This window comes from Aquila chrysaetos, chromosome 5 (assembly GCF_900496995.4).
Source record: "Aquila chrysaetos chrysaetos chromosome 5, bAquChr1.4, whole genome shotgun sequence".
Lineage (NCBI taxonomy): Eukaryota > Metazoa > Chordata > Aves > Accipitriformes > Accipitridae > Aquila > Aquila chrysaetos.
Window position 1 is genome coordinate 60449277 of NC_044008.1, and position 13416 is coordinate 60462692.

At 58.5% G+C, this 13416-nt stretch overlaps 1 protein-coding gene across 1 annotated transcript; it reads left to right on the forward strand.

Annotated features, from left to right (window-relative positions):
• The first annotated feature begins 295 nt into the window (after positions 1 to 295).
• NOX5 (NADPH oxidase 5) lies at positions 296 to 10235 on the forward strand. The gene is made up of 15 exons (XM_030015017.2): positions 296 to 420; positions 969 to 1119; positions 1962 to 2172; positions 2469 to 2703; positions 3128 to 3281; positions 4399 to 4574; positions 4933 to 5115; positions 5848 to 5980; positions 6471 to 6613; positions 8025 to 8069; positions 8441 to 8565; positions 8969 to 9053; positions 9246 to 9345; positions 9503 to 9669; positions 9963 to 10235. Exons 1-15 carry the CDS (start codon positions 301 to 303, stop codon positions 10092 to 10094), a joined length of 2160 nt encoding a protein of 719 aa, XP_029870877.1. The 5' UTR covers positions 296 to 300; the 3' UTR covers positions 10095 to 10235.
• Positions 10236 to 13416: the final 3181 nt, after the last annotated feature.

The following is a 13416-nucleotide window of genomic DNA, read 5'->3' on the forward strand; positions in this document are numbered from 1 at the left end:
TGCATGTGATGCAGCACCCACATGCCCCTCAGACGTGTATCATCACCACAGCCATCGGGGCTGCCCAAGTCCCAGCTCAGCCCAGGGTGGCTGCTGCAGGACCCAGTTTGGGGCCAGTGGTGAGGGTTGCCCCATCCTGCCCTGACAAGGCAGACAGTGCTCTGGAGCACAAGGCTGCAGGGAGTCTGCAGGTGCTGAAAGCATGGCAGGAACAGTAAAAAAGCAGATTTTGAAGGCTATAGGGCATTACTAGGGGCTACTGCCCATCCTGTGCTGCTCCCTCCCCCAGGTTCCTGCACCATGAGTGCGGCCGAGGATGCCGAGTGGCTGCGGTGGGTGACAAAGCAGTTCGGGAGCATCGTGGGGGAGGACAAAGAAATCGACTTGGAAGAGTTCAAAACCGCTCTCCAAGTGAAGGAGGTGAATGCTCCCGGGGGGGGGCGGGGAGCTGAGGTGTGGGGTCCTTTCCTCCAGGCAGCACTAGCAGCCCGACACCGAACTGTGCTCTCTTGCTGTACTTGGAGAAAATTAAGCTTAAAAATAGAATTGCATGGTGTTGTGTGAGAAGAGGGAGAGAGAAAACTAGCGGTACTCTGCAGCAAGCAGGAGTGGAAACCACCGATTAACCATTGGCAATGCAAAATCGATTGGCTATCCACAGCCTGTCTTTGAACATGCTTGGCTATTCCCAGTGAATATTCCCTCCCAGCTGCCTCCTGCCCCATCCCATCCTGTGTCCCCAGGGCTCCCTCCTTTCCCTGGGCAGCCCCCTGTGGCTTCGGTGCCAATACACCCCTGCAAAAAGCAGCCTTTGTTCCTCCCTCCTGTTTTCAGGCTTTCCCCATGACTTTCAGCTTTTGCCAGGTGATTCCCATTGCTGGCTGTGAGAGCTTTGTTTGTAGCATCAGGTTTTGGTCGGTGGAGAGCATCCCACCGCCATGTGAGAGCATTTGTCCTCCTCCCCGCAGTCCTTCTTCGCCGAGAGGTTCTTCACGCTGTTTGATGCAGACGGGAGCGGGACCATTAGTTTGGAGGAGCTGCTGAAAGCCCTGAGCCTGCTCGTACATGGGAATGAGATGGACAAGCTGAGATTCCTCTTCCAGGTTTACGATGTGGATGGTAAGATGGTGAAACATAGATTCATTTGTCTTTTTTTGAACAAAGTTGCAATTTGCAAGGCAGCACAGCTCTCCCCTGAGCATCCAAGTGAGGGCATCGCCACTCAGCTTCAGTGCTGGTGTCATGTCCCCTCTTAGGTTAAGCACAGCTGGGTAATAGCGTAGGAGGGTCTTCACTGCTGGATCTTCATCAAAGGTAAGTAGTGTTAGCTGCCTTCTTCCCATGATGAAAGCATCAAAAATCCATCTGAAAGCCAGCAATTAAATCGGCCACGTGTCAGGATTTCCCACGATTCGCTTTCACCCTTGGCTGCGAAGAGGAGCAGTCTCTGCTCCGCTCAAATATCAACTCTCAATCCCGTTGATATTTATGAATCTCAGCACGCTCTCTTATTCCTCCATTGGCTGGGAAAGCTGGAAATAACAAAAGCAAAGCTCTTCTTGAGCTGCTTTTCCTGCTCTGACCTGCTTGGGCATAAAATGCTGGCCGAAGAACTGAGAGCCGAGCCTCTTGCCTATCTGGTTTGCTCTCATGCCTTGCTGCCAGATAAGCGTGTCTGCATCGCTTTGCTAGCGCCAAGCTCTGCCAGCCAAACGACAACGTGGCTGCTGCAGGTAAACTGCCAATTAGGTCACCTTTTTTTTTTAAATGCATGAGTTTGCTGATTTATGAGCAATGGTACGGTCCTGCTCTGGCCAGGCACAGTTTCCTCCCAAAGAGCCTGTGTGCAATTTCTGCATTAAAGGAAGGCAACTTATGGATTAAAGTTGCAAGATGAGGGTAAAACCATGGGGTTGTCAGGGTGCTGTGGCATATCGAGGTCCCTGCTCTGACCTGCACAGGTAGTGGCTCCATCGACCCAGACGAGCTGCGCGTGGTGCTGGGCTGGTGCCTGCGGGAGAGCGCGATATCCCTGCCTGAGGAGCGGCTGGGAGACCTCACCTTAGCCCTCTTTGAGGCTGCCGACAAGGACCACAGCGGCTCCATCACTTTTGAGGAGCTCAGGGAGGAGCTGGAGGGTTTCCCAGAGGTCCTGGAGAACCTGACCATCAGGTAGCTGCGTTGGTCGGTGGGTCCCTCTGGCAGCTCCACGGGGCTGCGGGTTCCCTTGCAAGCACCTTTTTCCTCCTGCATGGAGGAAAAAGCATGGGATTTATGTTCTCATTAAGGCTATCATGGGGTGTCCAGACCACGAGGTGCTTGGGCCAGCACTCGAGCAACTCAAGTGCCTTATGGTGCCAAGCCGGGTGCAGGGCTTGGATGCAGGGCTGGGTGCCAGCCTGGGTGCAGGACTGCCCCAGCTTCCCCCTTTCTTCGGGCAAGGAGCAATCCAATGCCTTTGCTCCCAGTGCAGCGAGCTGGCTGAAGCCCCCGCCACCCACAGAGAGGAGCTGCCGGCCGCGCTACCTGACCTGGGCATACTGGCACAACCACCGCAGCAAACTCGCCTTCCTGGGGGGCTATGCCGGCCTCAACCTCCTGCTCTTCACCCTGGCCGCCCTGCGGCACGTCGGCCTCGGCAGGTGGCTGGTGGTGGCCCGGGGCTGCGGGCAGTGCCTGAACTTCAACTGTGCCTTCCTTGCAGTGAGTGCCGGGTCCCGGGAGGGATGCGAAGCTCGTGGGGTGCATGGGGTGATGGCTACCTGGGCTATTTACAGTCGCATTTATACTGGGACCTTATCCCTGTGCCAGGGGCTCTTTGGAGGGCAGTAATTAGAGCCTGTGGGCTTTTGCAGCTGTGGGACCAGGCTGTCTGCTCTAAATAATTATATATAAATAATGGGTTAGGGAGGTTGTGAGCTCTTTGAGACAAGGGCACTCATGGCAGCCTGCAGATAGGTCCTTGATTTCTGTCTCTGGGTGCTCTCCAGTCTGACACCCTGTATCAGCAGGGAGCTGGCTCTGGAGCCCCAGGGGACCTGGCTGAGGCCCCCAACATCTCCAGTTGCCCCCCAACATCTCCAATTGCCCCCTGGCATCTCCAATTGTCCCTCTCCCTCTTCCGGAGGTGCTGATGCTGCGGAGGTGTCTGACCTGGCTGCGAGCTACCCCCATCGCCAAGGTTTTGCCGCTGGACCAGCACGTTGTTTTCCACCAGCTCGTGGGGTACGTGGTGCTGACGCTGGCAGCCGTTCACACGGGTGCCCACATCGCCAACTTCAGTAAGTAGCAGCTCCCGGGCAGGGGAGGCCCTTCGGCTGCCGTGGTTTTATCTCGGGCAACACCCCCTCTAACGCACCCCATCAACCCTGCGATGGGTTCCCCTGCTGCTAAAGGGGAAAATACCCCTTGGTGGAGGAGGCATCACCCACACTGCGCTGATGCAAAGCAGCAGGGGTCTGCACTGAGCCCCGAGGGGAGATGCTTTTGTCCTGGGGGGGGGATGCAGATGTCCCAGGGAGGGGATGCAGATGTCCCAGGGGAGGGATGGTTGTGTCCCAGTGGGGATGCACATATCCCAGAGGGATGCCAGTGTCCCAGGGAGGGGCTGCATGTGTCCCTGGGGGGGATACACATGCTCCATGGAAGGGATGCACATGTCCTGGGGGATGCACATGTCCCAGGGAGGGGATGCACATGTCCTGGGGGTGGGACACACGTGTTCTGGGGGGATGCAGATGTCCCAGAGAGGGGCTGCTTGTGTCCCTGGGGCAGGGGGAATGCAACATGTCTTGGGGGGATGCACATGTCCCATGGGGGATGCACATGTCCTGGAGGGATGCAGATGTCCCAGGGAGGGGGATGTAAGGCCTGGAGAGGAGATGCACATGCCCAAGCGGGCAGCGAGGCCGCAGGCAGGGTGCGGGGAGCTGGAGGGCCCGTGCGGTGCCGCACAGTCTGTGTGCTGTCTGTTATCCCCCTCTAGTGGCTTCCCAGCCGGCCAGCGAGGGGCTCCCGCTCTCCCCCCCGCAGCTCCCGAGTGGGGTCTGTGCCCTGCATCCCACAGCCCTGCACCCCACAACCCCCCTTACCCCACGGCGGGGTGCCAGGGCTGCACCCTTCCTCCGCTCGAGGGGATGAGCAGCACCCCGGGGAAGCACGTCCGCTCGCGTTGCCCACCCTCCTGCAAAATGTCCCCCCTTGCAACAGTGCTGAGCCCAAGAACCGGCTCTGGAAAGGAGAAACGTTGCATTTTTCAAAATGTCTGAGCAAAGCACTTGAGCGCTTCTTAGTTAAAATAATTGGTAGCAGTTCGGTGAGTGCAGCAGAAATCTGGGTGCGCAGCGGGTGGGTGCTGCGGGTGACCAGCACCCCGTCCCGACCCGTGCGTGTGCCCAGGCAGGCTGGCACGGCAGGACGGGCGCCATGCCCTCGCCGAGTACCTCTTGTCGGCACGGCCCGGCGTGGGGGGCCTGGGTGGCACGGCCTCGCAGACGGGGCTGGTGCTCCAGGGGCTGCTGGCCGCCATGCTCGCCTTCTCCAGCCCCTGCGTCCGACGGAGCGGCCACTTCGAGGTGGGTCCCGCCGCGGCCCAGTGCGACCTGGAAAACCCCGATGCCATGCCCAAAGCTGCTCCATCTCGGGGAGCCGGGGGGACCGGGGCGAGGGTCCGGCGGGTGGGTGCCCATCTGGGTACTTCCCCATGGGTGGGGGAGAGCTCATGAGCCGGTGCGGTGCCCCTTGATACCGCCCTTGGACACCGGCCCACTCCTGAGATTTGCAGTTTTGGGTTTTCTGTGCTTTTCTTCATCATTTGGGCTGCCTTTGCCTGCTGGGATGCCCCGGCACAGCCTCACCACAAAGCACCATTTGGCTCTACCGGCTTCAGTTCATGCTCAGCCCCCCTCAATGTCCCTTGCTCCCTGCCCACAGGTCTTCTACTGGACCCACCTCTCCTACATCTCTGTCTGGACCCTCCTCATCCTCCACGGCCCCCACTTCTGGAAGTGGTTTGCTGTTCCCGGCTGCCTCTTCGTGCTGGAGAAGGTGGTCGGCTTGGTTTGGCGGCGTGCTGGGGGGCTGCGCATCGTGGAGGTCAACTTGCTGCCCTCCAAGGTCTGCACCCACAGGGGTCTCCATGCCCCTTCCCACCTCCCTCCTGATGCTCTCCTCTTCTGAGACCCGGAATAAAGCTGCTATGGTGCACAGAAATATCTTTAGTATTTGCAAAGCATTTTGCAGTTTGGGGAAAAGCACTTTGCAAGTGACCATGCTGGTTACTCGACACAGGGAAAAAGGAGGGACAGTGGGACACGGGAGGGGCTGATGCCCCTGATGTGTTTGCACAGCAAGCTGGAAGGGGGATACTCTCCCGGCCACGTGTGGGAGGGACGGGGTGCAATGAATAGCTTATATGGAAAAGATGCGGGTTTGGGTTCCTTCGGGCTGTGTCGGTGAATGTTTGCAGCAAAAGGTGAAAGCAATTTTTTTTGTTTTCAAGCAATTTTTTTAAAGCTTAGAATTTTTTCTATTTTTCAAGTAAAAAACCCTAAACCCATAGAACAACAAAAGACAAAATGAAAACTGCTTTGACTCTTAGTTTCTTCAGAAAAAATCTTGTTTGAGGCCAGCCCTGAGATTTTTGTTTGATAGCAAAGCTGGGCAGTGAATAGAACAAACCTCTTTCTCAGGTCAAAGCTGTAATTCCATCTCATGCTGGCCACTGTTTAAAATGGGAGGCACAAACTTGGGTGCTCGTGGGCTGCAGGGAGACCAGCCCGGCAGAGACCGACTGGCATGACGTGCCTGCTGGATGCTCCCAGCTTTTCTGGTCTCCTTTACCTCCAGGTGACTCACCTTGTGATAGAGAGACCGCAGTTTTTCCACTACAAGCCCGGAGACTACATCTACCTCAACATCCCGGCCATCGCCACCTACGAGTGGCATCCCTTCACCATCAGCAGCGCTCCCGAGCAGCAAGGTGATCGCTGATCCTTCACTCATTTTGCATTGCTGGGATGTTTTGCATCACCAGGACGATGTTTTGCATCACACAAGCCCCATCGGGGTGGCTGGATCACCTCTGAGGGTCATGCAAAGAGGTGTCCATGCCCCTGGAGCAGGGCAGTGTGTGTTTATGCCTCAACTCCCCTGCCTCCATCTCTGCCTGTACATAAGTGCTGTATAAAAACATGTGCTTGGGTTATTTCAAGCAAAGCGTGGGGACAGAATGGCACCCGAATGCCCTGCCTGGCTCCATGGGTGCCCAAGGTTTGGGATTTGGGCTTCACCCAGCTATTAGAGCAAACCCGATCCTCCGCTGCAAGCCCGGGGCTGATGTGAAGGACATCGGTGGGGATTGCTGCCGGGTCCCTGGGGCCGGAGGTGTATGGTACACAGCCTGTGGTGCTGGGGCTGCAGGGCAGTTCCTTACGTAGGATGCCCACCCACTGCTCCACTTCATCCTGCAGAGACCCTCTGGCTGCACATCAGGTCGCTGGGCCAGTGGACCAACAAGCTGTATGAATACTTCCAGCAGCCCGAATTGCCCAGCCTGGAGCTGAAACCGCTCAGCAGGAGCCTGAGGGAGAAAAGATGCCGACGCTGGGAGCAGGTTGGTGTGGATGGGGCTCAGCTTTTGGCAAACACAGAGGTTAGACCTTGAACTGCTGCTGGTTGGCAGCCATTTGCGAGGTGGTGGCTTTGCCAAACTGAGGACCCCCCGCGATGTGCCCATGGGTTTCTCAAGCTGATGTCCTTGTCTGGCACGTGCGCAGGGCTCTGCCGGACAGTCTGTCTCTGGCCAGCTCCAAAAAATCAAAGAAGTGAGGACAGGTCAGGGCTGGATGTGCTCTGCTGAGCCATTCCCCCCGGGGTCACCCCAGTTTTCAGCCACCCATGCAGCGCCAGGCTGGGTGCTGGGGGTACCTCTCGTGGTGCACATCCCCTGCAAGGTGCTTGTGCAGCCTTGAAGGATTTCGTGTCCCACCCCTCCACCAAGGCTGTATGACCCTGATAGATAGGGCATCAGATGCCCACAAGAATTGCAGCCGGTGATGCCTTGGCCTTTGGCTTCCAGGAAGGTCTCTGCAGCAGAGCTGGCTCCGAGGGGGGGTCTGTGGCCACCGGCGGGGACAGAGCCGTCCAGCTGACATCGTACAAAGCCACCGGTGCTGCTGCCCCAGGAGAGGAGGACCCGCTGGCGGAGGGGGTGAGCACCATCTCCCACCCTCGCCCAGCACCGCTGAGACCCCCACGCTCCCCGGTGGGCAGCGGCAGAGCCCCTGGTGCCTGCGGGGTGGGGGTGGGGGGCTGTCTCTGCTCTCATCAACACAGCAGCAGCCAGAGGACTGACCTGGAGAAACGAGGGGAAGCATTGCTTCCATCCCAAATGGGCCAAAGCTCGTTAAAAGGTCTTTTCAAAAGAAACTTCTCGGATATCAATCATGGCAATGCCAGGATCCTGAGAGCCACCGTTAGCAGCTTTTATCCCCTGACATGAAAAGCTCTTGGGATATTGATTCTGTCTGGGCTGGAGGAGCAGTCCTGGCAGATAACGTATTTACATGCACCGGTTTTAATGAGTTTCTCTACCTGTCGCCCTTACATTCTTATCTGTCCCTGGGTGAGAAGAGGTTCCCCATGCCTGCTCCCACCACCCAGGCCATCGCGGTCCTCGGAAACTTCTTACCCACCTCCCAACTTGTGTGGGGATTTGGATAATTGCCTTTTTAATCAATACTCAAACCGATTATGATCCAGATAATGTCGTCAGGTGACAGGTTCCTGGCATTGGACGTTAGTGGGACGTACCGCCGGGAGTGTGGGCACTGCGCTGGGCTTGGCACGAGCAGTGCCCTGGGTCTGACTGAGGGATGCGGCTGGAAACGTGTGCAGTCTGGATAAACCCAGCTGGAAAAAAAACACCCCAAAACCAAACCCGGGGAACAAGCAGGTTTAGCATTAGCTGTCATGGAGGGCTTAGGGATGGGGAGGAGACGGTCACTGCTCTCTTTACCTTGCAGGTCTCCACCGGGCTGGGTGAGACCCATCGGTTCTGCAGCATCAAGGTGAGGGATGCCTCCGTCCTTTCCCGGCTCCGGTGAGCAGGGCTGCACTCAGCATCCTCAGGGGGGACCCACACGTGTGCCCAGTCACCCCACACGTGTGCCTGGCCACCTGATGCATGTGCCCCTGTGCACAGGGAGTCCCACCTGGGGCTGATGCAAACCCTGCGCTGCCGGAGGGCTTTGTGCTTCTGCCCACCCTCTCCTCCTCTTCCCTTGCTCCCATGAAACTCCCATAAAAGACCCCAAATTCTGCCTGGGCTCCATAAGCCTGCAATGCATCTTGCACACTAACCCTGCTCCTATCTGCAGCCTAAGAATTGTTTTAGCACCCATGGGCTGCTGGATCTCTCCCTATTTCTTGTCTCTCCTAGTGCTACATCGACGGCCCTTATGGGACCCCGACGCGGAGGATCTTCACCTCGGAACATGCTGTGCTCATTGGCGCAGGCATTGGCATCACCCCCTTTGCCTCCATTTTGCAGAGCATCATGTACAGGTTGGTGCCACTGCAGCAGCTCAGGCTGCGGTCATGCCAGCAGACCCCAATATGAGCTCTGACGTGGCTTTGGGAGGCACAAGACGTGATGTATGCCATGGTAGACCCGTCCTCCGGCACTTCTTGCGGGATGAGCACCCTGAGGCAGCACCCATTGTGGCTCCTCCTCAATTCTAACCTTGGGACTCATAACACATGGCCATGAGACCCACGCGTGGGTCCTTCCTTGGTGTCAGGCTTCCGCCTGGGGAATTCTGCTGCAGGAAACCCCCTGGCAGGAGGTCGGCCATGGGCGTGCACCAGAGCTGGTGAGGAGTGGGTGCTCGGGGTCTCCCTGAAAAGGTCTGCTGGCGTCAGAGGGGTGCGGGCGGTGGGGCAGGCAGGGCTGTGTTTGCCCTTGCAGGTACCGCCGGCGAAAGCAGAGGTGCCCCAGCTGCCACTACTCGTGGTGCGAGGACCTGCAGGACGAGGAGATGACGCTCAGGAAGGTAGGAGCAGGTGGAGGGGGATGCAGGACCAAGGTTTTCCCTGGGGATGGGGGCAGGAGGGCTGCAGACTCCTGGGGGTGGAGAGCCCACGAGCATCCCTTCCCACTCCAGGAGGTCTGGGATGGTGGGTGGCTGGATTTGGCCCCTGTGCTGCCTGCCAGCTTCGAAGCAGAGGCCGCTGTGTCCTTTCAGGTTGACTTCATCTGGATAAACCGGGACCAGAAGCACTTTGAGTGGTTTGTCAGCCTGCTAACCAAGCTGGAAATGGAGCAGGCTGAGCAGGAGCCGGGAGGTGAGTGGGAGGCAGAGGCCGGCCAGCACAGCCCCCTGACCCGGGGGTCCCCAGCCCCGTGTTTGGCATCACCCTCAGAAGAGCCCAGCCCAACCCAAGGGGGCACAGAGTGGGGCTGGACCCCCAGACTGCAGCCAGGTTCCCCCTGAATGCCCAGGGCGGTTTTTGGAGATGCACATGTACATGACGTCGGCCCTCAGCAAGAATGACATGAAGGCCATCGGGCTGCAGATGGCCCTGGACCTGCTGGCCGCCAAGGAGCAGAGGGACTCGATCACTGGGCTGCGGACCAGAACCCAGCCCGGCCGCCCCGACTGGAGCAAGGTGAGGGCTGGCTCTGCCCCACCACCAAAATCATGCTCATGCAAAGGGAACCATGCTCACCAAACCTGCTCTTTGGGGGGGAAAACCACAGGAGAGCCCCGTTTCAGAGCGGGAGGATGCACCAGGATATCCAGACCCAGGGAAACCTCTCCCTCCCATGGGAAAGCAAGTGCCATGGGAGCGTGGGGAGGCTAAGTTGTGCCGGGCAGCAGCTGCCAAAGCAGGCAGGGATCTGGCCAGGGCGGGAGGGGGCTATGCCCCCACCTCCTCTTCTCTTTTTGCCTGTGCCCTAGGTGTTTGGGAAGGTGGCAGAGGAGAAGAGAGGGAAAGTGCAAGTCTTCTTCTGCGGCTCGCCAGCACTTGCCAAAGTCATCAGGGCACACTGTGAGCGCTTTGGCTTCCGATTCTTCAAAGAAAACTTCTAACCAACAGCTCTTGCCTCCCTGCCTGCCCCTACAAGCCCTGAAGTGGGGTGATGGGCTCTGGCGGCTGGATCCTGCTACACCATCTGTGTTGGCTCCTGGCTACCTCTCAGTCAGAGCTGGGGAGGGTGGGATGCACGGCGAGCAAGCAACAGGGAGGGGAAGGGGCTGAGCTGGGCTTTGGGGCTTTGGGGTGGAGGGGACAGGATCTTGGAGCCATTTGGGGTGTCCTGGAGCATCCATGCAGGGGTTCTGAGGAGGAAAGAACCAGTGTCCCAGAGCACTTTGGGATGGGGGGGGGGTGGAGTCCTGCATCACCTTGCAGGGCTTTGGGATGGAGGGGACAGGGTCCTGCATCCCTTTGCAGGGCTTTGGGATGGAGGGGATGAGGTCCTGCATCCCTTTGCGGGGCTTCGGGATGGAGGGGATGAGGTCCTGCATCCCTTTGCAAGGCTTTGGTATGGAGGGGACGGGCTCCTGCATCCCTTTGCGGGGCTTCGGGATGGAGGGGACGGGCTCCTGCATCCCTTTGCGGGGCTTCGGGATGGAGGGGACGGGCTCCTGCATCCCTTTGCGGGGCTTCGGGATGAAGCCCTTTGGGATGGAGGGGACGGGATGCTGGAGCCCTTTGGGGTGGGGAAGGGGGGGCCGGGGTCCCGCAGGACCCTGCGGGGTGCCGGGCGGCCGGGCCCGGCCGGCGGAGCGGTGCCCACAGGAGGGCACTGCAGACTCGGCAACCAGCGCCGTGCCGGCCGCCCGGGGCCGGGGCTGCGCTGGCCTGGGCCCCCCCGGCCCCCCTGGCCAAGGGCAGACCTGCCCCAGCCCGCTGCCCGCCCCGCTGCCCGCCCCGCACCCTGGGGCAGCCCCAGCAGCTCCGGCTGCTCCTTTCCGGAGGGCACGCAACATTTTTCTGCAAAAAGACAAATAATTTGGCAGCCCGCCCCCACCCCCCGCCCTGTCCCATCTCAGCCCTGGTCCGCTGACCAGAAGGGGTTTTGTTTCTTTTTGCACCGGGAAAATGGGTATTTTGGTGGTGCCGAGGGGGCCCAGCCTCGGGATGGCTGGCGGGATGGGGTGACTTCCAAAACAGTGGGGCCCGGGGTGCAGGGACGTCCCCGCGCGTGGCCGGCAGTGCTGGGAGCAACAGTGGCCCGCGGGGACCCAGCTCGTGTGAAGCTGCCTTCCCTGGCTGATTTATACGGCCTTTTATGGGCCACCTGTGCAATACACTGATGCTTTTGTGTAAAAAAATAAAAAGGAAAGATTAATGTGGATGAGACACTCATCTGACGGCCAAGACGCCTGTGGGGAAAGCAAAGCCTTAACCCGGAGCCGGAGGAGCAGCCCGCTGCCGGCACGGTGTGCTCCTGGCCGTCCCGCAGAGCCAGCACAGCCGGGCATGGCAGGGTGCAATGTGGGTGCGGGGGGACCTGTGCCCTGGGAAGGCTCTGGGCGCCCAGCCGTGCCGCGGGGCAGGATTGCACCCCTCGGTGCGGTGGGAGCCCATAGTGGACGAGAGCGTACAGCACCCTGCACCTTGCAGTCCCTGGGCCTTCATGCCATGCAGAATGGGTGCTAATTGGCATAGCTGCTGGAGGGGCACGGGAGCCCGGCCCGACCGGGCTGGGGCGGCCGTCAGCACGCCCTGGGCTGCAGATCCTTATTGGGGCCATTTTGGTTGGGATTTGATGCTCAGACCCTGCTGCCTTCCAGAGCCGACCACAGCATCCAACCCCATCCTGGGTCATTGCATCCAACGCTCCTTGGTTTGCCTTTGCATTTGCCCTAGCTGTGGCAGCCGCAGTAAGGCGTCGTTGCAGCGGGAGGCCCAGGACGGTGCCACAGGCAGCAGCAGGGGCTGAGCCCCCTTGTCCCCAGTGCTGGCACAGTGCTGGGAGCTGCCCCACCACTGCCTTTTCCAGGCATGACCTGAGCGAGGCAGAAACCCACCAAAACTTGGACCCGTGCCTTCGTGCTCTTGTTTTTCTTGCAGCCCCAGCCGTAGCTCCCTCCTGCACGAGGTAACGGGACAGGTGAGCTGCAGGGGGGTGGCAGTGTTTGCTGGGGTGGCACCTGGGACCCCTGTGTCATGCTGTCAGTCCACTCCACCGGCCTCATCCCGGACCTACTGGGATGCCGGCACAGGGACCGCTGACCTTATCACTTAGCCTGAACCAGTAGCTGATGTGGGAGGCAGTGAGGAGCTGGGCTGTGCAATCGGCTCCAGTGATACAGTGAAATCTGGAGCCAGAGAGGAGAAATCATTTGACGTGGGGCCGTGACATAAACTCTGTGGCTGAATCTGCTTCAGATAGCATGAGAGATGGGTTGGGTAATGATCCCCCGTGGGTTACGTCCAGGACTGAAGCATGATGGATGCAGAGACAGTGGGAGAGTTCTCAGCACCCCGTGCAGCACAAGGTGAACATCCCAAAGTCAAGTGTCAATTTTTCTTAACCCAGGCTAATGTGGGCTTCTTGCCTCAATTAGCGGCAGGATGGAAATGTAAGGCAGCTCGCTGAACCAAGCTCCTCTGGCAGTGTCGGTGTGGGAGAGGGGCTCCCCTTTCCTCTTTGTCCCACTGCATTCCTCTGACAACGTATTCTCCACCCTTCAGCTCGCTCTGCAAAGTCTCCTCAGCTCTGCACTCCCCATCGCTGCTCTGTGTCCCTTCCAAGCTTCGGCCAAGAAAAACAAACCCATTCAGGGTCTTTGCTAGAGACCCACACTGTGAAACAGAGCTGGGATGTGACCCCAAACCTGTGGGCTGATCCTCTGGGGCATGGACCAGGGTGCCCGTTTACCAGCATTGCCGCAATGGCAGCCCATGCACCGTAATTAAGAAGGCTGTTTCAATCAAGGGATGATGTAAGATCCTGCTCGCCACATCCAAGGGAAAATCAGGACAGCTGCAGTCTCTTGGGGCTCGCAGGGAAATAAATACCCCCTCTGCACACGGAGTTATGGTGGTTTAGGGACATCTTTCAGCTATGGTCCCGGACCGACTCTGTTTACGTGCATGCATCTACGCATTCGCATTGCCAAAGACGCCAGAAAAAAATTGTGGCTGTATGTGGCAGCGTCACGTGACTGAGGAAAACACACTCATCTCAATCATAAAGAAGAGTTAATTACATCTCCCCGCTCTCCCTACATTTCGAAGCAATTATAAACAGAATGAATCATTATGCGTCTGCTGATAATCATTTTCATTCCGCATCCCTGCTGAATTGCAGGGTGCCGAAGTGCTCTGATGCCTGCAGCATCTCCAAAAAAAAAAAAAAAAAAAAAAAGCAAATTTAGCTCTTTTTGAGCATTGTGGCAC